The 26,155-nt window shown below is 41.6% G+C and overlaps 1 protein-coding gene across 1 annotated transcript in view; it reads right to left on the bottom strand.

Annotated features, from left to right (window-relative positions):
* cmip (c-Maf inducing protein) overlaps positions 1 to 26,155 on the bottom strand; it is a 57,690-nt gene that overhangs the window by 6,747 nt on the left and 24,788 nt on the right. The window contains exons 2-16 of the mRNA XM_074631730.1: positions 24,711 to 24,836; positions 21,705 to 21,755; positions 19,853 to 20,014; positions 19,099 to 19,140; positions 18,686 to 18,748; positions 18,484 to 18,564; positions 16,976 to 17,079; positions 15,580 to 15,684; positions 13,905 to 14,357; positions 11,140 to 11,205; positions 6,759 to 6,785; positions 6,608 to 6,656; positions 4,672 to 4,779; positions 4,465 to 4,581; positions 2,972 to 3,112 (exon numbers count right to left, since the gene is read on the bottom strand). Of these exons, the coding sequence (XP_074487831.1) occupies positions 2,972 to 3,112; positions 4,465 to 4,581; positions 4,672 to 4,779; positions 6,608 to 6,656; positions 6,759 to 6,785; positions 11,140 to 11,205; positions 13,905 to 14,357; positions 15,580 to 15,684; positions 16,976 to 17,079; positions 18,484 to 18,564; positions 18,686 to 18,748; positions 19,099 to 19,140; positions 19,853 to 20,014; positions 21,705 to 21,755; positions 24,711 to 24,836 (1,695 nt within the window). The remainder of the gene's footprint in view (positions 1 to 2,971; positions 3,113 to 4,464; positions 4,582 to 4,671; positions 4,780 to 6,607; positions 6,657 to 6,758; positions 6,786 to 11,139; positions 11,206 to 13,904; positions 14,358 to 15,579; positions 15,685 to 16,975; positions 17,080 to 18,483; positions 18,565 to 18,685; positions 18,749 to 19,098; positions 19,141 to 19,852; positions 20,015 to 21,704; positions 21,756 to 24,710; positions 24,837 to 26,155) is intronic.

The raw sequence follows: 26,155 nt of genomic DNA on the forward strand, positions 1-26,155 counted from the left end.
ATTAGGAGGGACACAGCAGCATGGTTTTTATAGCTATTTTCATTTAAAGGCGCATTCCCTGATTTTGTTACAGTGCTGAGTAGTAGCCCCCTAAATTCCAAAATGTCTTCACCAATGAATTCGGGGCTGCTATTACGTCAGAGTGTGGAAAATAAATTCTGTACTGGATATACTGGTAGGATAAATACAATACATCCATAACAGCTGCTTAACATTTAGATTTCTTTGAGTGCGACGCATAAAGCGTATGAGTCTTTGTTTATGTTTATTATACGGCTTTGTTGAATACTCTATTCTGATTGGTCAATCACAACGTTCTACAGTCTTATTTCTTTATAACAGACCGTTGCTAAGTATAACAGACCGTTGCTATGGGCGCAGCTCTGATGTCGGACTCTGGCGGACCAATTTTGTCAAATTATTGATTTCTTCAGTAAGTAGCCGTGTAATAAGCGTGGTGCGGCTTCGCGTCAGGGTGCGGCATCGCCCTGTCGGGGTTTATTTCACAACAATGACCGGCTCGCCGTACATCATCCCTTACTTAAGTGTGTACAAAGTGCATGTTCAGCGGTTCCTTCCTTGGGCTACCTCTACATATAAATGAATAGCTCAGTTCTGCAGACAGTGAAGTGGCTGTGACTCAGCGTGTGAAACATGCAGTCTGAGCTGAGAGGGCCAGTTCCTGTTACTGGTCTGATCTTCACTCTACCAGGATTCCAGGTCCAGTCGAGCTCTGGGAATTTTCACACTTCAAGTGTTACTGAGAAGTATAGGAGAATTCTCCAGTTAGCTGCGGCAGCTAAGTAGTGATGGCGAGATGAAGTTCATGAAGCACTGAAGCTCTCCAGCAAATCAGTTCGTAAAAAGGGTTCATTTCACAAGGCTTCATCTGGGCTTCATGTGCACACGAGACCACCTATCGGTCAAATAGTGTAAAATAGGTACATAGGTATATTACAGATATGTGGCAGTGGTTTAACCGGGCACAGGGCAGTGACTGTGCTTCTATAACTAACGGAAAATGATAGATGGGAGACATTATTCCTTTTTATTCAGGAATAATAAGTTCTCAACTGTATTTCGGCTTCGGGCGTCTGCAATGTGACGTCATTGGTCTAAAACGATACAAGCCTCGATACGCGCTTCACAGATTACCCGACACACACTCCGAAGCCTCGGCACAGCACGTAACATCACTAGTGATAAGAGTGGAGGAGAGGGATCCGGCTGCTTCAAGCCACCGGACCAGAGATGTGAAGAACATTTGTGCGGTAGAATCTGATGGACTACAGCAGCAGATGAAGCTAAGTGGGCACATGATCAATAAAACCAGGCAATGAGTGGCGACACGTGAGTTTATGTCCAACAAAACCTGATTTACAGTATGCTGTGACATGATGACAGCAGGAAATCATGTTGATATTTGGCTCCTTCCTGTCAGTACAGGCTGTTTATGATGGCATGTTGATGCATAATCACTATTGTCTTTGTCTCTTGGCATACTTGGCAACCCTCCCGATTTTCCCGGGAGTCTCACGTTTTTCATCGCCCCCTCCCGGTTTCCTCCCGGCGTCACAATTCTCCCGTATTTTTCCAGATTTATGACAAATTTTCGCACTCCCCCCCCCCCCCTTTCTGTTATCTCAACCTGTTTCTGGCTCTGTACAGCGTCTATAAGCTCTACTGTTTCCACCCGAACGACAATAGAGCTTCACCTAATGTCGTTTCCCGGCGGAGGAGAGCAGTCTACGCTCGCAGCACAGTGCAGTTTGAGGTCATGTTTGAGCTGCGCTCGCCCCTGGGTTCAGCATACATCACAGCGTGCAGCGCCCGCAGCTGGGCTTTGCACGACGCAACGAAAAGCTGCCGTGGCGCGACGTTACCGTTGGAAATAACGTGTTTCAGAGCTCAGTGGTGCCGTTGTCGCGTTATGTCTGAAAGGGCCTTCGGTGAGTGAGGCACGGAGAGAGAAATTGCGAGTACTATCTGAAAGAAATACTCAAGTAGGGGCAAAAAATTAATAAAAACGAATATTAGTTTATACCAGAGATTCACACACAAGTTTACACCAGAGGGGTGTGAATTATTCAGTTTTCTTTCCTGTGAATTAAAGTTTAACAAATTAATTAAAAGTTTAACATAAAAATGCTGTTGAAGTGTTCTTATTATTTTGTTCTTTTCGTTCTTTTAAAGTCTCCAGAATGCAGGAAACAAAGTCCCCGAAACACAAATTTTCATGGTTGGCAAGTATGTCTCTTGGTACCAGGGAATCATCATATTTTCAGGTGATTATACAATAAGGAAAACATACTTATTAATATTATGTTCCATTTCTGCCAATAGATCCCCCTAATTGTTACACACTGGTGTTTTAAAGTAAAACCAAAAGTTTGAAACTGCAACACAGCATCAGTACGTTTTTGGAGTACCTAGTATTTGTAGAAAGGGTTCTTTCTTACACGTCTCAAGGAGAACGTCAGAGTTCAGTGCGTTCTTCAAGGACACTGCAACATGTGGGGGAGCTCTGCTTTCAAACTCCCAACGTTGTGATCAACGGTCGACCCACTCTACGCTCTACCAGAGCTTTTTTTCTGCATCATTCCAGCATTACTCCTCTAAATGGACCTTGTGTCTTCCCTTTGTTCTCATATTATCCAGTGCATGCTTGGTCCTTAACGTCGGGGGCCCTTAACTGTTACTGTGTTGGAATTGTGGGTTGACAAATAGGTCACATGCGTCACTGAGGACACGTAATGAGAAACTGGTGATTTGATTGTCCTGCAGAGGCCTTCACTCCAACAGGCTGAACCCAACAGATATGTGGGATGAACTGGAACAAGATGTTCTTAGTTCCCATCTGCAGACTCCAAAGAGTACAGCACCATGTTCATTTCAGGCCTCAGTGTACCAAATAAAGTAATGTGTGTGTGTGTGTGTGTGTGTGTGTGTGTGTATTGGAACACTAACTCACCAGTTCTTTGAGCTCTCTCTGTCGGTCGCAGAGCTGCTCGTACATGCGGAGGCCCACCTGGGTGCTCTCCAGGGTGGAGATGATCTGCAGCTGGGTGTCTTTGTTCTCAATGATGTTGTACTCCAGCATCAGACAAAGGATCTGGACACAAATGGAAACAAATACACACCGTAAAGGGGCATTCCACTGATTGTATACTGTATGTGGCGATCAGTTTACTCATTATGAGGAGTACTACTGTACTAAAGCCTGTGAAAACATTTGTAAAATGTCTTCTCTGGAAGAGCTTTGTCAAGTCTGACAAAATAACCCTGATGATGTCATAGTGATTTCATCAGGTGCGTCTTGGCTTCGAGCTTGAAGACTACAAATTTATAACAGGAAGCCTGTGTTACAAAAGGTGTTTACCAGGCCGTATGCAGCATTTTTGGAACTTGACCCATACTAAGGACAAGTATTATGGCCACTGCTGCTTTGATTTTGACCAATTTTTAAAAATCTTTTTCCCCTCGCAATACTAAATCCCCTTCAATTCGGTCAACTTAACCTCACTTTAATCAGCCGAGTTTACGGGGAGATAGCAGGTCATCAGTAGATGTCACGTAGAAGTGCCAGAAGTAAACATAGAACCCATTTTCATTCACATACAGTATCTGGAGGTCAGAGTTCAAGGGACCCCTTTGAAAATGGCCATGCCAGTTTTTCCTTGCCAAAATGTAACTTTGTAGTGTTATTTATTTTAACTTTACATGGTTGGTACCAATGGATTCTTTAGGTTTTTCTAGTTTCATATGATACCAGTAACTTCACTCTTAACCTGAAACTGAGCCACTTCAACCTGAAACAAGTAAAGTCTGCCGTGGAAGAGGTTCAATTTATTCTTATGTCTTGTACCTTACAACACACACACATCTGTCACTCATGCACACTTACACTATATGGACATCCACACCCAGCATCTTAACAGTCCTTATTTGGCACTTTAATTTACCTCATTTGATTCAATAACATATCTTTTGTTAAAACTTAAATCATAGTGTGTCTCCTGCTTGTTGTGGCCTAAGAGCCGGGTCATAACACTTAACATAAAACAAGAACAAATGACACAATAAACTAAACTAGGGCTGCAGAACTTATCGAATATGAATCGCGATCACAATTTTGGTTTCCCACATTTAAATGAATATGATCGCCTGCGATATTGACGTATAAAATCTGCGTTCTGCTCATAGAAAAACTCTACTGCATATCAAATCAAGTGCTTCTAAAACAAACAGCCAGCCAGCCGCTGATCCAGATGTTCCGGCTTCACTTTTGGGTATAGATATCATCAGACCATGAGAAGTTATTAAGATTAAAAGAGAATGTTCATTGACAGAAGAATTAACGGAAACATAAACCTGGACTAACATAGACAAGGGGAAAAACACAATTTAAACTATTTTAGCAACATAAAGATGAAAGGGTCTGAACACTTTCTGGATGCACGTTACCTCCACCATGGTCTGGTTTCCACGCAGGGCCAGCAGCATGCAGGGACCCAGCTTGTTTTCAGCCAGCGAGAGCAGGAACTTCTTGGTCTTATAGCAGGAGCCCATCAAGATATGAACCTGGAGGAGATGAAGAAGAGGAGGGTCAGTTGTTAGCAACCACACATTAGTTAGCACCCAGGATGACTTTGTGTGTGTCCATAAACTCACCATACTGGCAAACAGCTCTCCATCGTCATCACAGGCCACGCCTCCTGGACTGTAGAGCTGGAACCAGCCATCTTTACCTGAACGCACACTGAGTAGGCAGGAATGGACCTGGAAAAACACACACATGAACGCACACACAGTTAGTTAGTTATGTGTAGTTAGTTAGCCCAACTTGTTGCATTAGCTAACTAAGGGTTTTCCTTTTATTGTTTAACTTCCTCCACCTTAATGTAGTGTATTTATTTTCACCATGGCATTTGTGTGTGCCAAGGATGGGTGCAAAAACACAGTGGATTAGTCTATACAAAATCCCTCTGACAGAATTAACACAACACACTGACTGTCTCTCTCACTCGCTCTCTTCTTTACCGTCTCCTCCTGCTGGAGATAAAATAACGGAAAGCAGCCGATACTGGCGGTTTGCGGGCCTCTAACAGGTCCGAACGACGGGGAGCACAACTTGTAGCCCAACAGAAAACAAGAAAAAAGTCCCGTTAGAGAAATAAACTATTCTCAGTGCAGCCCGGTGCGGTGTCGGTGCTGGAGCTGAGGAGAGATCGGCCGGTGCTAGTGGACGGTGAACCTTAAAACGTCCTGAAACTGCATTTCAAACGACGGACCTCTGCAACATGTCTATCTGTCCTCCAGTGCGCTGTGGCCGGCGTGCGGCGGTGCGGCTCCTCGGTGCAGCAGCAGCCAGACGGCCGCCTCGCCAGGAGGGGACGGTGAAGAAGAGAGAGCGAGTGAGAGAGAGTCTGTGTGTTGAGATAATTCTGGTCTCATTTGTGGTCTGATGAACAGTAAATTAATCTGAACTGAGGCCTCTAGTACGAATCGAGTTCAACATACCAGGGTATATTCTCGTTATCTGGCTTCACTAACTCTAACAAACAAGATCACGCTAAGCGGTCCTGCGAAGCTGGTTATCAACTCAGTAAGTCAACCCAGAGTTTCTCAGTCTGGCTACGAGCGTGTTCACATGTACGGGGAGGTGTTTGCAGCATATGACCAATCCCAAACATGGACAAGTCCACAGACAGACAGGCAGAGCGTCACTTTTTACAAATGAAGAGCGAACTATATTAGACAAATACGAAAAAGTTAAACACTTAATCAGGCTAATAGTAACACAGTTGAAGCTGCCAAAGACAGCTGGCAAAAGAAAAAATCTCCCGATGTGTGAACGCGTAAATTAACAGACTTATTGATTTAACGGAACACTCAAAAGCCAGGTGTAGTCGTCTAAATATAAATAGCTTTTAAGAGTGTAATAGATGAATGGATTACACTTCTTTTAATCCTGTGAACAAAATGTGGCGTCTATGACTATTTAAACCTTCTTTCAGCTGCGTCCACCTCTCTGACGGTGTGAAACGGACTCAAGAGCAAGTAAAATAAATAAATATAAAAACATAATTCAAAGCATCCCACACCCACAGCATAAATCCAGCTTTCTTTCCTGCATTTATCAGTTTAAACTGTGTTGTTTTTAGCCTGGATTATGACTGTAACTTCTTCATATGTGTGTAATATTACCATACGATCAGCGCACAGAGCTTTGATTGGTCAGTAGGCAGAGTTTTCATACGAGTTGATCTCTTATCTGGAACTTAACCTGATAAGAGGTTAGCCGTTCAGCACAAGTTACCATGGAGATCTACCCCGGTAAGAAGTGATCCACCTTCGTAGTATGGAAAACCCAGAGTTAACCCTGAAGTTACCTCGCTAACCGCATATCCTGCTTCGTAGTACAGGCCTCTGGTTTCATCTAAACTGGGTTAAAAAACGATGCAATCTTGTTGCCTTGGTGATGAATTACGTCTGACTATTAACCACACCCCCATTCTCTTGACCAGAAAACAGGAAGTATAAACTGGCTGGAGGGGGCTGTAAACTCTGCAGCTACAAGGTTGAAACAGTCACCAACCACACTCACCTCCTGCCTCGGGTCCTCCGCAAACCTCTGAATAACATATTTCAGTTCCCTATTTAGACAGAAACAATAAGAAGTCATTAGATATGAGTTTGTTTTCAAACTGGAATATAACAATCTGTGAAGAACAGTTTACGATGTCCGAGTTACTTACTTTGTGAATTTGGCATGTGCAAGAGCCCTGGAGAGAGTGAAGACAAAGAGAGATATGAGATATTACAGACCATTATATATGTTTGGTGGAAAGAGATTGTAAGCAAAAAACCTCATGATGGAAAGCATGAATTAAGAACATATCTAATAGGGCTGGGAAGATTCACCCATTCTCCCGATTCGAATCTATCACAATACTTGTGAGTGGTTGTGTGCTGATTCGATATGTATTGCGATTCAATATTGCGATTTATCTCGATTTTAACTTTTTTAACACTAGACCATGGGATAAGTTGAATCATACACTTCTAGGGACTTTTACTTTGGAAAATATCTAAATTAATACAGTAAGAATGTTTGATTTTCAGCATGTATGTCGTCAGAGATGTCCTGAAGTCAAATATATCATCATTGTCAGGCATTATTTATTACATTTTTACAGCAACCGAAAAAATCAAAGAATAAAGACATTTCCCTCACAAATTAGTGGTATTTTCTTTTTAATTTATAAGGGACATGTAATGTTTTATACTTCTGGTCAATATAATCCAATCAATCTTATGTCCATATATTTATTTTGTATATACGGTCCGGCTCGACCGCACGTTACCGCGATACGATAACGTTTCCTGTCATTGACAGAGTTAGCATGCAGCTTTAGCCGTGATGTCTAGCTCTGCTTTTCCTGCAATGTGTGAAACTCAAAGTGTTTCCATACTTTACTGGATGTGTAGTGTTTATCACTTTGGATTTAACATGTGAGGGTGCAGGTCGTATCCATGCAGACCCTCCGATGTTTTTTACTTTGTCGTTTCGGCTCGCTGCCGCTTGTTTTGGTTGACGGATACGGAACTGATATGACGTCTTGTTAGAGCGGTAACTTCCCTCTGCCTCTGCATAGACTCAAATGAAGCAATTATATAAATTCTGGCAATAAAAAAGACAATTTCAAAATCATAAAAAAAAAAAAAACGATACATAGGTGAATCGATTTTTTTCCCACCCCTAATGCTTAGCTAGCAGTATAGCTCAGATTTGATATTTACAGTGTATACAAGCCGTTCTTGGTCAGTTTGGTTGGAATTCCCCTTTGTGCTACTTCAGCTTGACATTAAGCTGATGACACCATGTTACTTTATATTGGTGGATACAGTCAGCTCAGATCAGTTTCAGAGGGAGTGTAGAGCTTATTATGAATTTTTTTTTAGCACATGCATGAGCTTGTGAACTTCTAGAGATTGTTTGTTAGATTAGATGACATTAATGATCCCTGTGGGGAATCATAACAATTCTATTTGAGTAGCAAAAGAAAACAAATAAGCATTTTCCCCAAAATGTTGAACTGTTCCTGTAACACTGTAAAAAGTGATGTCACTGTGTGTGTACGTGTGTCTCATGCACTGATGTGACTCATTATATCCTCAGCTACAGGGTGCTGGGGAGTATTGTTGCCTTTTCTAATGACGCCTGAAGCCATCGACAAGGCAACAGTGGCGCAGGTGAGCCACAGGTGAGCCACAGGTGTGTCCCAGTGTTGGAGAAATAACAAGTCGTCTGCCGATCGTCGCTAATGAAGCTTTGGATCAGCCAGCCAATTACAAGAAAGACTCGGGGCTGCTTATAGCCAATTATGGTGGGCTGTCTGGGGAGAGAAAAGCCGTCCCCTCCGGTTCATGACCCCCAGAGGCGTGTCGAGGTACCTCATCCACGTCATAAGCCAGGCCCCAGCAGGACCCTCTTAGAGACATGTATACATCCCCAGAGACAGTGATGAGGGTAGAAAATGAGGAAGGAGACAAAGGGGAAGGAAGCGCGAGGGATGACGTGTAGCGCTGGGCCTGCGCTGATGGTTACAGTATATGATTATGGTTATGGCTGCACTGGTAGGCCTGGAACCAAAAGTGCTTCATTCCGCATTTCTTCAAAACAGCATTTAGACTGTCATGTGACACCAAAACCCTCCACTGAAACACGGTATACTACTGCAAGTGCTGTCACTGCTAGTACTACTTTTACACTTTGAATCAGAACTATTACAATTTCTTCTAATAACAAAGTCAGTGAGTGACATCCTCCACATCTCCCTCTACCAAATGAAAGAAATCCTGTGAAATGCCACTCAGATTGTGTTTCCCTTCTGTTTTACCTGCATAACTAAGGTGATTGTGTATTGGGTTCTGAGCGCTAACCTAAACTCAGAACTGGGCCTCAACGCATCCTTTGTCAACACAGATGGAGGACTGAAGCTGCCGCTGCTGTCACTACGCAGGCTGTGGAGACATTGTGTAACTCCATGAAACTATTGCATGCTCACAGGCCAGCTGAGGCATCGACACAATGAAATCAGAGGTTCTTTAACCGAGAAAGAAAAAAAAGGGGAATGCTGTTTCACTTTTCTACTTAAATACTAAACACATTTACTCAAGTACTGTGCTTGAGTACAACTTTGAGGTGCTTGCACTTGAGTATGTATATTTTATGCTACTATCTATTTGGGTTTTTGGGAAAAAAAATGGATTTACCTAGAGTATGTATCGCAATTTTTTTTTTTTTTACAATTTTGAAATCATTTTTGAATGCCAGAATCGATATATTTGCTTCATTTGAGTCTTTGCAGAGGTAAAAGGAAGTTAAACTTGAACTTTTATAGGCGAGTTGTCCCAGCTTTACTATCTATCGATTTATCTATCTACGATCTTATCGACTACATTTAAGAGGGACATTTATAACATATGATGAGCTTAGAAAACATGATTAATAGTACACAATAGTATATATGCATGAAAATGCATCAGTAATCTTTGAGTGTTTTAGGAGAATATTAACCATAAACAGTGATGGAATAACTACATTTACTCAAATACTTATTTACTTAAGTACAATTTTGAGTGACTACATACACTACAATATTGTACTTTTTACTCCACTGCATGTATTTGTCAGCTGTAGTGACTATTACAGTTTACACAGAAAGATTTTTACAAAACATATGATCAGTTTATGAAATTTGATACATTGCTAAAGATTAATCTATCTATCAGTACATAAAGAAGGTTAAATTAGCTCCACTACATCCAGCTACAACATTAAATAAAATTATAATATAATAATGATAATAAAATAACATAATAATATAACTCCTAAAGACATTCTGCTGCATATACTGTATATACAAATTTGCATTTCGCTTAAACGTGCAGTAGGCAGTATATTTTTGGCAACATTGGACAAAAATTCCATAATAACCTTTCAGCATATTGTAATTCAAGTATTCTGAGAGAAAACTACACTTCTGCACCTCCTCATGGCTCTGTTTTCAGGCTTTAAATAATCTAGCCAGTGACGGGAGATTTTGGCCAATCACAGGTCATTTCCGAGAGAGAGAGAGAGAGAGAGCGTTCCTATTGGCTGCTCGTTCAACGGAGGCATCTGTCAATCACTCACGAACTCCGATCAAACGGTCAAACTAGGCAGCGCTGATCAAATATGAATCAATATTCTGTTACTGTAATGCCTATTTCTCTCCTCCAATGTTTTCAGAAGCATCTTGTCGTGTACTGTTTAGCTGTAAAATGTTTGTTCTGGCTGGTTGGCGGTGCTTGGTATTTCCTCAACTTATCTCAACATGGCTGCTTAAGTATAGGTTCTGAATACTTCTCCCACCATGGACTGTAAATTATTTCTTTAACATTTAAAACATGTATAAGACTTTGAATCACCGAGTAATGTTTGCAGTCAGGCTCCAACCAACCTCTACTCACTAAAATGATAAGGCAGCTTGAATGTTGCCTGTAGGGCCGCGTATTGGCAAGAATCTGGCGATACGATACGTATCATGATACAGGGGTTACGATACGATATATTTCGATTTTTTTAAAATCGAATTTTAGGAAAACTGTCATAGTATAAGGAACACACAGTAACATTTTTTTTTTTCATGCAATCAGAACAGCGGGATCTGCATTTGCATTTATCACAGTCCCTGTAACATCCAGCATCATAGCACTACGTTGAGAGGGCTCATCTCTTTACAACTTTGTTTTTGAGAATCGATACAGTATCACAAAATATAATATCTCGATATTTTTCGATATTTTCTTACATCACTAGTTGCCTGAGATGGCAAACCAAGTCTACTCGCTCACAGCTTAAATCAAAGCTTAATTACTGCAAGCACAAGATAATAATTGTAGATGAGTGCATCAATATTTTCATCAACAGCTCTCTCTGTCTCAACAGAATTATGGCGGCTTTTTACAAACTTTACTAAGTAAATGAAATTGAGCATTTGAAGCTTTTCTTTAAGTGATGTCAAGTTGCTTGTATGAGACGTTACTAGATAAAGGAATAAAATGCTGAGGCGTGTATGTGTGAATACTCACTCTTTAGGGAAGGGGATGGGCTGCAGCAAGCTGGCAAGAGCAGGTCTCCAGTCATCGTAGTCTGACCTGACAGAGACAGACACAAAGAAAACAGAGATGAAGAGTCAGTGTAACAATGTGAAGAGGAGGGTGTAGCCTGGGGAAGTGAGGCTCGACAACACAAAAAAATAGAGGAGTAGTCGAAACATGAGCCGCGCCAAGATGACGCAGACTTACGGCGTTGATATAACAGAAGCCAGAGCATCACATTACTGTGAGTTAAGTAACACTGACTTTGTTACAAACGCTCGCTTTTTAGGCCATCCTGTTTGGTTACCGCACCTACAACAACACAAAGACACACACACACACACACACGTAATTGCTGCTCCACTTCCACACTGTGTAATCAGCACCGAGACTCATACATTCATTTACGCTGACCAGTTCGTCAGGCATGCACACACTCACAGAATGTCACCGTTACAAACATGGACACTTCCTGGGTTGTTGACACGTCATTTTTTTTTTACAATGAAATTGTCCTGGAGCTTATGTAACTTTAAAGTAGCTTCATCAACACACGGATGTTTGTTCAAAAGGCTTTACGAAACCCGAAGTAGTAACAAGAAGTAGTAGATTTCAATATTCTTTTTCAATCTGTTCATGTGTCACAACTGAGTGAGACTGTGTATGACTGCTCATGCTAAAGGGGACACATCATGCTCATTTTCAGGTTCATACCTGTATTTTGGGTTTCTACTAGAACATCTTTACATGTTTTAATGTCCCAAAAAATCTGAGTCTGCTCTGATTGGCTTGCAAGAATAAAATGCTGCACCTTTGTAAAGGTAGTTCTCAAGCAGTGGGCGGTATATTCCAATGAGCCTGCATGTGACATAGGAAGGGGAGACAGATCTGAATGTTTTCTGATCTAGACAGCCCAAAACAACTGTCATCTTATTTCACATTTTGTGGGTTGGTAAGCACTCCAGATACCTAAATATATGTGCACAAGCACTGAAAAAGTGAGTTTTTCATGATATGTCCCCTATTATTACAGGGGGCTGTCACTGGCTGAACTGGTTAGGTCTATTTTCTGCATTATTTAATGCACTTCTTCAATGTCACTGGGCATGTGGACAGCTTAAAGCATGAGAGTGAAGTAGATAATGACAAAACTAAACTCAACATGCAGTAATGACTTCATTGTTACTTTTTTATTGTGAGCAAAAGAGCCCAGAAGACATATCCGAGATATAAAGCTGAGAATCTTCCAGCATGTCTCCTCACATAGGTGAGCTAACACTTAACTGTTTACTATGGTTATGCAAACCAATGATGTAAACGGACAACATCATTGTGAGATGCATGTGCGGAGAAGAAAACAAACCGATCTGGTTTTTGTTAAATGCTTTAGTGATCAATTTGAGGTGCGTTTAGAGTTTCAATATATGACTTCTTGACAGGCCTAACAGTAGGGGTGTAAGTAAATATCGATACACATGAGTATCGCAATATTATGTGTTCGAATATTGTATTGATTCTCCAAAACACTGTATCAATTTTTAATTAACCTCTTTTTAAAATCTCTTAAAAATCTGACGGCCCGGCCGCTATTTGATATTTTGGAGGTTGTAGCGGGCTCAGTTTTAATGCTAGAGTGAAGATACTGGCATCATATTAAACTAGAAAACCTAAGAACCCCAGAGGTACCTCCCATACCATACTAGCTCTATTTTCAAAAGGGGTCCCTTGACCTCTGACCTCAAGATATATGAATGAAAATGGGTTCTATGGGTACCCACGAGTCTCCAGTCCACGCACGCCGCATCATGTTTCAGTTTGTTTGGGCCGGAGCCACGGCGGAGAGAAAAAAATACACTCAAAAACATGGCGCTACTACTACTAAACCTGATGGACGCATGTTGAAATCAACAGGAGGAGATGTAGTAACGTTAGCTGTTAGCAGCTGGCGGGCAGCACAGTCCTGATTGGTTAAAGAATGGAGTTACATTATGGTGGGTTCTCGCTCCGTTCAGCAAAAATGGGTGAGTATTGTAATGACTATTGGGCGGAGGTAAATTATAACATTATCATGATGTGTTCAAATGTAATCTTGTAAAATTTTGTTTTTGGTGAGAAACTTGAATAAATCCAGATGTTTGTAGGAGATGTTTTCACCGAAATATTAAATAGATATTAGAGAGGGAATTATGATCTGGTTAACTTCCTAACACTACTGCTCTACATCATTAAAACTACTTATGTCAAGATAAATATTAAATAACAAATATTTAAATAATCATAATTTTAATTTAATTCAAATAATCACTATAGATGACAATAACAAAGTACAGTACAGTACTAGTTACAGTGCCCTCCCACCCTGGAAAAATAGGGTTCTTGGAACTCTGAGATTTCAAAAGTGGCAGATAAAATTTCTGAGTGGCAGACAAGAAAAAATAGTTGTCTGTCACAGTGGCAGGAAGTGAAAAAAGTTAATTTTAGACCCTGACTATGTTTTGTGTTTTCGTTACCTTCAAATGCCTTGTTTGTGGTCTTATACAGTCAGAGTCATATGAGAAGACTAATAGACATGTCATGTTTGAGGGTCCAGAACAGAGATAGGTCCAAAGACTGGATACAGAGGGAAACTGCTCGCCCCGTTTCTTCTCTGAATAGTACCTCGTGTTTAAACTGCCATTGATCTTCTTATCTGACTCTGGGAAAACAACTGTTCCATTAATACTCAGTAGCACTGACGGTTTGATCTGTAAACTCACAGCATCTTGAGGATGAGAGCGAAGCAGCCCAGCACTCGGTCAGCCTGCGCCGGCAGCTGGATGGACAGAGTGTTGACGGCCGGGCTAACCAGCAGACAGTCGATGAGGTTGGGTTCGCTGTCGCCGCCCGAAGGCCCGCGCTTCCGCCTGGCGTTGGCCGAGTTGTTGTTTCGCTCCAGCTCCACCAGGATCTCGCTGGAGTTGACGACGGAGGGAGGAGGGGAGAGGGGCAGGGAGGGCGTTGGGGAGGAGATGGGAATGGACGGGGCCGGGTTTGAGGGGGCGGTGGGAGGTGGCTGGGGAGGACTGGGGTTGGCGGAAAGGGGTAGGAGGGTGGCAGGAGGTGGTGTCGGAGGCTCGGGGCGGAGCAGACGGAGCGGCATCGGGGGCTTGCGTTCGTTCTGCTGCTGGCAGCCATTTCGGATCTCCTTCAGGCTGGGGGAGTTATCCCGACTGCAAGGGGGGGGGGGGGGGGGGAGGGGGAGAGAGAGGGGAAAATAGAGGGAAAGGTGATGGGACCACATGAAAAACGTATACTCAACACAGGGACACAACATCGGTAATGGCAATGGAAATATAAGCAAGAGAAGTGTAATAACAGAATGGAGGTGTGATAACCAGGAGAGATGGCTACCGGAGTGATGGTTCCTTTGTGTGCTGGAGTTTTGGAAAAATTGACTAAGAATGATCCTCTCTGGAGGAAGGAAGCTAAGGAGATGACGCTAATGAGTTAAGATAGCCTATGCTTGTACATCTGCAGTCAACAAAAAGCCCCTACGGAACACACTAGAAAGAAACACGACCATTTAAATAGAAACCACAGCAATGAGGTCATTTAGAAAGAAAAACATGCCGTGACTTTCTCTTGGTAACGGAAAACGGTTTTATATCTGTGAAATTGTCTCATTTCTGTAATGTACAGAGCCCCTTAAGGGACACTTTTGCATTCCCTCACAATATTTTGTGTTCCCTTGCAATAATAAAATAATAAATAGGTATTGTGTAGAATGGTCAACCTTAAAAAACAATGGCTGCTGTGGCAAAGCTTCTTTCTCAAACCAGCTATATCTTTTTGCAGATTTTGCAAATATCTTGGCATTTTAATTGTTGAATCTGCAACGCAACCAGCAACATGTCAGAGTCAGGTAAATGTTTTCCTCTAAAGTGAAAGAAGGAAGCACAGTGTTGAGTGTGAAGTTGTTGTATGAACGGTTCTCGAGAAAGCTGCAAGCAGCCACACCGCAGGCATTCAGCCCATTCTGAAAAGGCATGTTGTGTTGGATGAGCATATCAATTATCTCTAATGTATAGACAACATAAAAACAGCTTTTACTCATGTTTCACTTTGGAGTATTTTGTCAGGAATGAGCATACGCTGTCATTAAGTCATGGAAAGTGCACTCGGGTAGCCATTTCGTATACAAGCAGTATGAAGCCACAGAGGAGCTGTAGCTCGTTCTAGCCTTCCATGCTTCTGACCTTCAGGCCTGACAGATCTGAGCTGCTCAAACTGCGGCGGTCAGATAAACAAGATGTCCGGACACGAGCAGAAAGGTAAGTGGATAAACGGAGGGAGAGGCGAAAAACTGACAACATCAAGTGAAGGTGGTGAGGCAAGTTTACAACAAAGTCCACTGTGTTCTGTGTGTGTGTATGTATGTGTGTGTACACTGACCTGTTGATGAACTCCTCATAACAGGAATAAATGGCAGCGAGACACACCGCCACCAGGTTTGGCAGGACACGTGGGTGAGGGCACTGCCCTGTTGGCCCGTGCATGCTGCAACACACAGGGGTGCACGTTAGGGGTGTAAGAAAATATCAATACACATGAGTATCACCATATTATGTTGAGCAATACTGTATACATTTTTAATTAACCTCTTAAAAAACTGACGGCCGAGCCGCTATTCAATCTTTCGGAGGTTGTAGCGGCTCAATTTTAAAGCTAGAATAAATATACTGGTATCATATGAAACTACAAAACTTAAGGAGTCCATGTCATACTAGCTTGTCGCGAAGAATGCAAAATAACGCTAAATTATGTCGAAGAAAAACTGGCATGGCCATTTTCACAGGGGTCCCTTGACCTCTGACCTCAAGATATGTGAATAAAAATGTGTTCTATTGGTACCCACGAGTCTCCCCTTTACAGACATGCCCACTTTATGATAATCACATGCAGTTTGGGTGCATGCAGTATAAATGTGTTATTTTTACCTATTCTAAAATGGTGTATTCCTGGTGTGTTCTTTATTCTATGACAGTTTTCCTAAAATGTAATTAAAAAAGTTTATAAAGTTTGGGTAATTGGTCAAATGTATATAAATATGTAAATCCAAACCTTCCACTGCTTGATTACATGTCTACATGTAACCCAGCAGGGCATTAAAGTGGAACACCAATTAAATTTAAGAACTCCGATATGTTATTTTCATGGCCTAGGAAAGTTCATTCAATATTTGTGAGCGCTCCTCTCTCAAAGCCAGAAACCAGAGAAGTATAAAGTGGGTAGCTGCTCCATAGACAATAGAGGTGGAAGAAAAAAAATCGATTCACCTATGTAACGCGATTTTTTTTAAGATTTTGAAATCGATTGAATTAATTTAGATATTTTCCCAAAGTAAAAGTCTCTAGAAGTGTATGATTCAACTTTTTCCCATAGTCTAGTGTTAAAAAAGTTAACAAAAATCGCAATAAATCGCAATATCGAATCTCAATACATATCGAATCGGCACTCAAGTATCTAATCGGGAGATAGGTGAATCGTCTCAGCCCTAATAGACAATGAATGGGAGACTGATTTTGTGGACCCACCGAATATTTGTTTTCTTTTTCTCTTTATTCTATTGTAGTGTCGTCAGTTGTGAAACAGGAAAAGTTCCCATATACTCAGAACATTCCCCTGGGGGCTCTCAGTGTCATCTATAACATCTTTCCCAGTTCAATGTCAATGGAGCAGTTCCACACTTAATACTTTATGAATTTTGAAAATGGGTGTAGTTCCCCATTAACAATTTTGTAGGACCTGTTGACACAGACATGTGCTATTGTGCATGACAGTTTCTCACCTGTGGACGAACTTCTTGACGACCTCCATCCCAGCGTTCAGCTCGTTGAGAGCCAGAATGTACTCCTGAGTGAAGAGACGCAGTCGAGGGCACTTTCCAAAATCCTGCCAAAGAGACACACAACAAATACATGTTAACCAAACCGAAGCACAAAAGAGAAAAGACAGAACTTGAGGACTACACCCAGAAATGTAAAGGTGTTCTTCTCTGGCATTGGTATGGGGAAAGGAGTTTTTTTAAATATTACTTTTTGGTGCATCTTATTGATTTTTTTTTTTAGATAGTTAAAATTAGAGCTATGTTATGCTTCATGGTTAGCGCCTTAACCCCTCAGCCACCAGGGCGCTCCAGGAAATAGTTCATAGCTTGGAGAAGTTAGAGGAAGTATACACATGAGACTACGTCCGGTTTTCAAAATAAGGTGTTAACAAAGGGAACTGTATATACAAAATACATATATGGAAATAAGATTGATTGGATTATATTCACCAGAAGTATAAAACATTACATGTCCCTTATAAATTAAAAAGAAAATACCACTAATTTGTGAGGGAAAAGTTTTTTTCTTTTCTTTTTTTCGATTATTTTTTGGGCATTTCAAGCTTTTATTGACAGGACAGTGGACAGTCTAGAAAGGGGGAGAGAGAGAGAGAGAGAGGGAAATGGCCAGAGGTCGGATTTTTAACCCGGGCCGCAGTTAGGACTCAGCCTTGTTATATGGGTTACTATGGGCAGCTATGGCTCTACCAACTGAGCTATTGGGGCGCCCGGGAAATGTCTTTATTTTTGGATTTTTGTGTTGCTGGAAAAAATGTAATAAATAATTGCTGACAATGACTGATATTTTTTACTTCAGGACATCTCTGACTACATACATGCTGAAAATCAAACATTTTACCGGATTCATTTAGATATTTTTCAAAGTAAAAGTCCCTAGAAGTGTATGATTTAACTTTTTCCCATGGTCTAGTTAACAACAATCACAATAAATCGCAATATCGAATCGCAATACTTGCAATACATATCTAATCGGCACCCAAGTATCGTGATAGTATCGAATCGGGAGATAGGTGAATCGTCTCAGCCCTACTAAATTCTATTGAGCAAATACTGACAGTCTGGGAAAAAAAACACAGTAAAACTTTACAACAGAAAAAAAGTTAAAAACTTTGTCAAAGTTGACAAGAGGGTGGGTGGGGGGAGCTGATTATGGGCCGATCAGGCTCTGTCTGATGAACATCACAACATCCTGTTTTTATTCAGGATTTTTTTATATTCAGGATTTTACAGTTTTAGATGAGACTTATCAGACCTACTGGAGGCATTTCTTCTTCTACTAGACTGAGGGAATGTAGCAAATTACACAATAATGACCAAAAACAAGAAATTGCATGCAATAAACAGGCATCAAAAGAGGAGTCAGGCGGTGTGGAACCAGTACTAAATGGGAACTGATTCCTGCCTCTCCTCCCTGCCTCTGTGCAGCTCCTGAACAGAGCAGTTCTCACCATGTTATGCTTGAGGATTCTCTGGACCACAGGAGTGAACACTTCAATCACGACCATCGACCGCGGCCGCTCCCGACAGTGCTGCAACAGACGGCAAAGACCATCAACAGGAAGCACTTTTAAATGCTTAAAAACTATATATATATCTTTACTACAGAAACTACATGTTCAGTGTTGTTCCGTTTATGGCACGTGATCTCACCTTGCAGAAGAACTCACACAGGTCAGGTGGTGGGTGGTTGTTTTCCAGAAGAGGAGCAATGGCCTAACACACACATACAAGACAGACAAATGAATATTTCCATATCCTATCTCTTATTTATCCTGGCTGAGAGCCAACAGTATAGATCTGGGCTGTCAGGCGCAGGACTCTTGTAAAATAAAGCCCATGGAGACCATGCAAATATCAAAACCTCTCTCAATCTGCCCAGATACCGCCATGTGGGCATGGACAGCAACAATCAAAACAAGTATGTCCTCAATAAATGCATGAAAAGAATCTATATCTTTCTTCAGTTTAAGATCAAACCAACAGGAGGCCGGACTCAAGCGTGTTAATTATTAACTTCAGCCTGACATCAAATATCATATTTATAGTGGCAACTTCATACTCACCACAATGATGTTCTCATGATCCTGAGTGCTGAGATTAGAGTTCTGTGGGGAAGACAAAGAGAAGACAAAAGTTTTAAGGAAAACTGAATGGATTGCAGTGTGTAATACTGTAATCAAATGTCCCCATGGCAACGTAAAAAAGGGGGATTTTATATGGTGTTATTTTTTGTAAAGATTTGGGTTTAGAGTCAAGATTAGGATTAGTGTCATGTTTAGGTAAGAGTAAGGGTTACAGTTAGTTGTGGTTGACATGCAGGTTCCTGCTTTATACTACGTTGCATTGTGTACTAGTGCTACGTCAAGAGTATCCAAACACCTTCCCTGGAAATATACTATACTACAACGGTCTGCTATACATAGCAACGGTGTGCTATAAAGAACGCCATGATTGACCAATCAGAATCAAGTATTTAACACAGCCGTGTAATAAGCAGGAAATAACATCTAACTCACTGAAATACGGCTGGGTCGACCGCCGTTACCCCCAAAGTGCGGGAAGGTGCAAGGGCCCGTTCAACGCTGTTCGCAGCTTTGATTGGAGTTATTATTTATTTCACTATATAGAGTTTCTGTTTCAAAATGCCCTTATTCAAAAGTTATAATCAAAAAAGTGAAGAAAATGAAGAAGAAAAAAAAAGACAATAAGGATTAGGCTTAGATTAGGGTAATAAAGAGGAAATGGTAAGGGCTAGGGGAAGGTCCTCACGGCTAATATGCTGTATGCATGAATTTGCATATGTGTGTGTTTTGCTACCTCAGCCAGCAGGGTGGAGATGATGTGCAGAGGAGACTGGTGGATGGACTCATCCTGCAGCGGTGAGGTCAGAGCCATGTCCACCAGCGCTCTGATCTCCTTCAGCACCACGTCCCAGCGACTCGGGTTGTTCAGGACCTTACGGTACTTGTAGATCTTTTTCTGTGGGAAACAAAACGCAATACCCCAAGTCAAGGCAGGATATTTCACGGAGGCCATGAGGGCCATGGCCACTGTGCCCCTTCAGTTTGGCTTTCTGCCCCTCAAAAAATTATATGCCCTGCGGCCACAGTGGCCTTGATGCCCCGGCTGATTTCGCCATTTTCTCCTCTGTTACTTTCCTGTCAGTTTGTTTTTTAGACAGCGTCTTTTGCTGTGATTCTGAATTCGGGCAACATCAAGGCAATTAGCCTTTGTGATCTCAAAAATTGACAACACCAAGTGGCCTTGCCCCTAAAATGATGAAATTCCAGGACTGCTCCCAGTGACTTCCAAGCAAACATCAGGAGTGAGACGATTCACTTATTTCCTGATTCGATACTATCACGGAACTTGGGTGGCCATTCAATATGTTTTGCGATTTTTAAGTATTGCGATTCGATATTACTATTTATAGTGATTTTTGTTAACTTTTTTAACACTAGACCATGAGAAAAAGTTGAATCATGCACTTATAGGGAATTTTACTTTGGAAAATATCTAAATTAATTCAGTAAGAATGTTTGATTTTCAGCATGTATGTAGTCAGAGATGTCCTGAAGTAAAATATATCAGTCATTGTCAGGAATTATTTATTACATTTTTTCCAGCAACCCAAAAATCTAATAATAAAAGACATTTCCCTCATCAGTGGTATTTTCTTTTTAATTTATAAGGGACATGTAATGTTTTATACTTCTGGTGAATATAATCCAATCAATCTTATTTCCATATATGTATTTTGTATATACAGTTCACTTTGTTAACACCTTATTGTGAAAACCGGACGTAGTAACACGTGTATACTTCCTCTAACTTCTCCAAGGTGGTCTCTAGCTCTCCCGTTAGCTCCGTTCTCTTTATACATCCATGGTCAGCTCCATCGGGGCCGTTTGAATGCATTTAACATAAATGTCAGTATATGGGTGCTCTACAGTTGTAGCGTCGGCCCATTTGACCACGGAGATGAGAGTGACAGCCGGCTCAACTGCAGCGATACGATAACGTTTCCTGTCCGTGACAGAGTTAGCATGCAGCTTTAGCCGTGATGTCTAGCTCTGCTTTTCCTGCAATGTGTGAAACCCAAAGTGTTTCCATACTTTACTGGATGTGTAGTGTTTACCACGCTGGATTTAACATGAGAGGGTGCAGGTCGTATCCACGCAGACCCTCCAACGTTTTCTACTTTCTCGTTTCGGCTCGCTGCAGTTTGTTTTGGTTGACAGATACGGAACGGATATGACGTCACGTTACTCAGACTACAACAATAAAAGTGGTAACTTCCTTCTACCTCTGCATAGACTCAAATGAAGCAAAAATATCTATTCTGGCATTAAAGAAGTCAATTTCAAAATCGTAAAAAGAAAATTGTGATACATAAATTAATCAATATTTTTTCCCACCTGTAGCAAACATCTCATCTGGCTCTAGTACTGACAGGTTTAGAGGTCTGATCCTCATAAAAGGTCTGTAAAGTGCTATAAAATGGCATGTCAGAGTGTGAGAAGATTTGTAATACCACAAAAATGTTGGTGTTTCAACATTATCAATCTGCAATAAACATCAGTACGTGAGAGTATGTGTATGTGTGTGTGTTTCGGGGGGGTCTGATGAAACAAATCAATTAATAGTTAAAGACAAACAGTAACCTTACCTTCCACTGCAAGGAGTGAAACCACTGGTCCCTTAAGTAGCTGTTTGCAGCCTGTGGCAACACACACACACAAACACATGCAGAGAGACATAAACGATTTGTTAAGTGATCTCAGGGAATAGAAAGCAAAACCACAGACAAGCATTTCCTGTCATTTCTCGTAGCCACTCAGTCAACTATATCCTGAAAGAGGCCAAACATATTTTTGCATCTTTGTTGTTTCACAACATTCAGAGGTGGTCTGGGCCACATATGGACACATTCTTTTAGCAGTGTGTAGTGAATGAGTCCTGGGCCACATTAAGGACTGCCTACTCTACTGACGTCCCGCTGGGATCCGTTGGGTCACTGAGCTCCACATGTGAATAGACAGACAGACGTGAGCGCTTGTCTGCCTCGCAGCATGGAAACGGCTTCTGTGCTCTTCTGTATTCTGTCGGTACAACTGTATTTTATTCAAATATATCTTATCTAAAGGCTGAATATCTACAGACAATCAGACTAGACAGGCAAAGTGCTTTATTATCATCTTGTCGGAGATGTGTTGGTGTCTTTGTTCCGGTGCTTTGCACGGAGCTGATACCTATCCCCAGGGACCGCCGATACAATTACCTTTTATTTGGTTCTTAATAAACTGTTAATAAAATGCAGCCAAATTGACGAACATGTAGGATATTACTACTGACATTCCTGTAATATTACGTCACAACATCTGCTGTATTAACCATGTGTTTACTACGTGTTTATTTGCTTATAGAGTGGGGAAGTGAGATACAATCACTTGTGAACACTGGAGACGCATGTGGAGACGCATTGTAATGCCAGGTGTGAACAGAGGTACTTAGAAGCAAAAAAAACAGGATGCGGTCATTCTTCTATCTGCTTGTAAATGTGAAATCCAAATAATGGCGAGTGACTTTTTGAATTGTTCCAAGTGATGCAGCAATTGAGATGGGAATCCATGAAGATGACCTGGACTACATTCATCAGTCTTATACCCACAGGGAACAACAACAATGAGCCAAGTAGAACAGAAATCATATTCCCTCAGCGATTAAATCATATTCAGCATTTTTATTGCCACCACGTCACACGCCGTGCAGCTCTATAGTTTGTGCAGATGAACAATTAGTTGCCGTAGCCACTCTGTTTGGGATTTTCAAGTTGACTTACTATCCTCTGACATTATAATATTTTTCTACTTTACATGTTCTTTCAATAACTGGAAAACTACACAAGGTTTTCCAGTTTTCCACTGCTGCAGAAACGCTGACTGATCTTGGCTTGTTTATAGGAACCAGCTGAGCTTTTCCTTCAAAGCACAAACCAAATATGTCTGGCAGTGGTCCAAACAGCTGACAGCATGCATATGCAAACACAACTGATGAAGTGGGTATACACTGTTGATCCCCACCACCAATAATGGGTTGGATTGTGTTTCAGAGGTAATTGGGCTAATAGGTAACAGTACCAAATGTGCTCACTTAACGGCTCTGGTTAATGTGGAGAATGTGAAGTCTCATAGTTCAGCCGGTACATGTTGTAAGGTGTACAGGAGTCTAATACATTACAGCCACCAAACTAGACAGTTTTTGATGATATACACAACTGGTTGGATACCAAAATTGATTGAACAGAAAATGGCCATAAAGGAACATACGATTAAAATCAGGAAATATTTGAAAGTTGAAAGAATAAGTAAGCAACACCAACAAATATTGGTACTTGCCATTTTTCAACATGCAGCATAATTCAGCTGATACCAAAAAAGTATTTATGTTCCCTACCCATCGCTGTTGAAGAATCAAACTGCACCACATGTGTCATTTTAGTGTTGGACCAAACTGATTGAACTGATTTGATTGGAGCAATGAACTTCCCAACACTTGTCAACATCTTGTTTTGTAGCCATTGCCATTGCAAACAAAATAAGCTCTGACTGTATGGACACAACTGTTATAGGTGCCTATCTAGCCTAAAAAAAATAATGATACGGTAGTTTGCAGTTCTAACTCACACAGGCTCCGCCCTGCTACTCTATGGGTACTTTTCTCCCCCAATCACACGAACGCGTTCGCCCATTGAGATTTGCATAAACGTAGCCGGCCAATCAGGACGTGCCTACCAAATACTTGTGTTACCACAATATATAAGGCGGCATCCAGCGCTGCTTGGTATTCATTTCTCTTCAGCGATCGGCAACTACCCACTGACTGCTACATCCCCACGGATGGAGTCGCCACTACAAGAACCTCGCCGGGACAGATCTTTACGACGCCTGCTTCGAGTGCCTCAGCGCAGGCCGCAGAGAGCGGTGTTCACCAGCCCTGCCCATCCTGCCAAGCGCTGCCCCCAAACAGCGGCGGGTTCACTTCCGACGTCCCCACTCCAGACGCCAACACTCTGCCGTAGTCTCCGTTCATCCCTGCTGAGGCACCGGCTTCGTCTGAGGGGAATATGACGACAATATTTCATCGGTGTCCAGTATGGTCCGCGGAAGCCCGCCGCCGATATCTTCTGCCGCCGCCGACCGCTACGGCATCACATGATGTACTACAGCTACCGTTCCCACCCAGGTAAATGAGCCGTTTTCGCCAACCTAGACCACTGAAAAGGACGTGAGATACCAGACACGATGGACCTTACATACTGTGGTATCGCACGTATTCAGTAGGTAGATCCTGATTTGCTGGTTACGTTTACACAAATCTCTGGGGGCCAATGCGTGCGTGTGATCGGAGGAGAGTAGTATGCATGAGCCCAGTAGAGGGCCCCACCTGTGCTAATAGAACTAGGGTTACAATATCGTACCCTTTGTTTTGTTTTATTGTCACTAATTTATTTAGTGACTTTTATTTAGTACCTTTGTTACTCCAACCTGTATTAACAGCTGACCTCATGCATCCTAGGATTTGGGAGTAAAATGAACAGTAAAATGATCTGGTAGATTTATGAGGTATGTAGCCACTAGCTTATTTTTAAAATGACAGCAGACATTTGCATTACCTGCAGCAGGACGGTGCCTCCAGGGAAGCTGAGCTGGACACAGTACTTTGGAGCATTGTCCCATGAGAGGAGCTGCAGGTCCTCTATGGAGCTGTAGGACAATGACGTCTCCATGTAGCCGGTGGGCTGGAGAGGAGAAAGAAAGCGAGGGGATATTAGTCTGCCACTGACTAACATTTACAGTACATACTGCATGTTTAAACAGAGCCGGGGGAGAAAAAGGCATTTATTTTTACTGGCAGTCAGCTGGAAAGACAAAAAGAAACATATCCAGGGCTGACCTGCCCTGGGTAAACACAAGGCCAAACAAAACCTCCAAATACAGCAGAATGGCAAACGCTGTTATAGAGTACACAGAGTAATCTTTATCAGCTGTGGTGACATTTGATGTAGTTCCAACTGAATAGTCATTGAATGCTGAAACAAAGTGGAAAATCAATTTAGCAAAAGCCATTAATCACGCAAATACACAAACATCACGTAGAAAGACTTTGTTCATGTAGCTTTGAGTCAACACACACACACACACATATAAACCCAGTATGGTGTGATGGCAGAGCTCTGATCTCAGTCTCATCGTTGTGGGAGCTGGAAGCAGATACAACAGAGTAACAGGCCTTAACCTGTGTGCTAGTCTCAAAATGATTACAGAAACGCTGACAAATGACCACAAGTTTCCGGACTCAGGAACAGAAGAGTCTTTAGAGAGAAGGAGGGGTGCAGAAAAAAAATCTAAACAGATGAAAATAACGAGGCAGAGTGAAAGCCACAAGGAAACCGAGCTTGTATATCTTAAAACCCTCAGGAGAAGTTTGAAGAAAAATGTTTAATGCCACAATGCTCTATAAAAAGACGTGTGTCCCTCAGCGATGAAGAAATGGCAGTAAATGAATCACCAGTTGATTTCCCAGACATTAGCGTCACTGAATGACTTAGTACCAATTATTGTTGATGAGAGACTAACTGTATACGGGCCCAGCAGACGTCATCAGCAGTGGCTTTTGTTGCACCCTAATTAGTCAGCAATGCTTTTTTGGCATTTATCAGCATTTTTTTTTCATTTACTTTTTTTCTGGGGGCATTTTCATTTAGAAAACTCGAGAGTATGCTGAGCACGCTGAGCAAAAGTTTTTGTAAAAAAAAAATCTGACTATAGCTGTGTTTCCATTCTATTGTCAAGTGAATTTTAAGTGAACTTCTGAAATGTTACAAAAAAAGAAAAGTCAGTTAGGCGTGTATCCGTCTACTGGTTTGGAGTGAATCAATTCGGGTACAGGGTAGTTCTGTCAGAAGTTGGCGCTATATGCTTGCATGGCTGTAATCTGCCAGAAAACAGAGTAAAAGAAGTAGAAGTTGCGCACTGGAAACAAAACTTGCCCATCTAACCATCTATGAGAATAAAAATGGAGAGAGGTCTTCAGAAATGTGTTTAAATTGGGCAAGTT

This window comes from Sebastes fasciatus, chromosome 4 (genome assembly GCF_043250625.1).
Source record: "Sebastes fasciatus isolate fSebFas1 chromosome 4, fSebFas1.pri, whole genome shotgun sequence".
NCBI lineage: Eukaryota > Metazoa > Chordata > Actinopteri > Perciformes > Sebastidae > Sebastes > Sebastes fasciatus.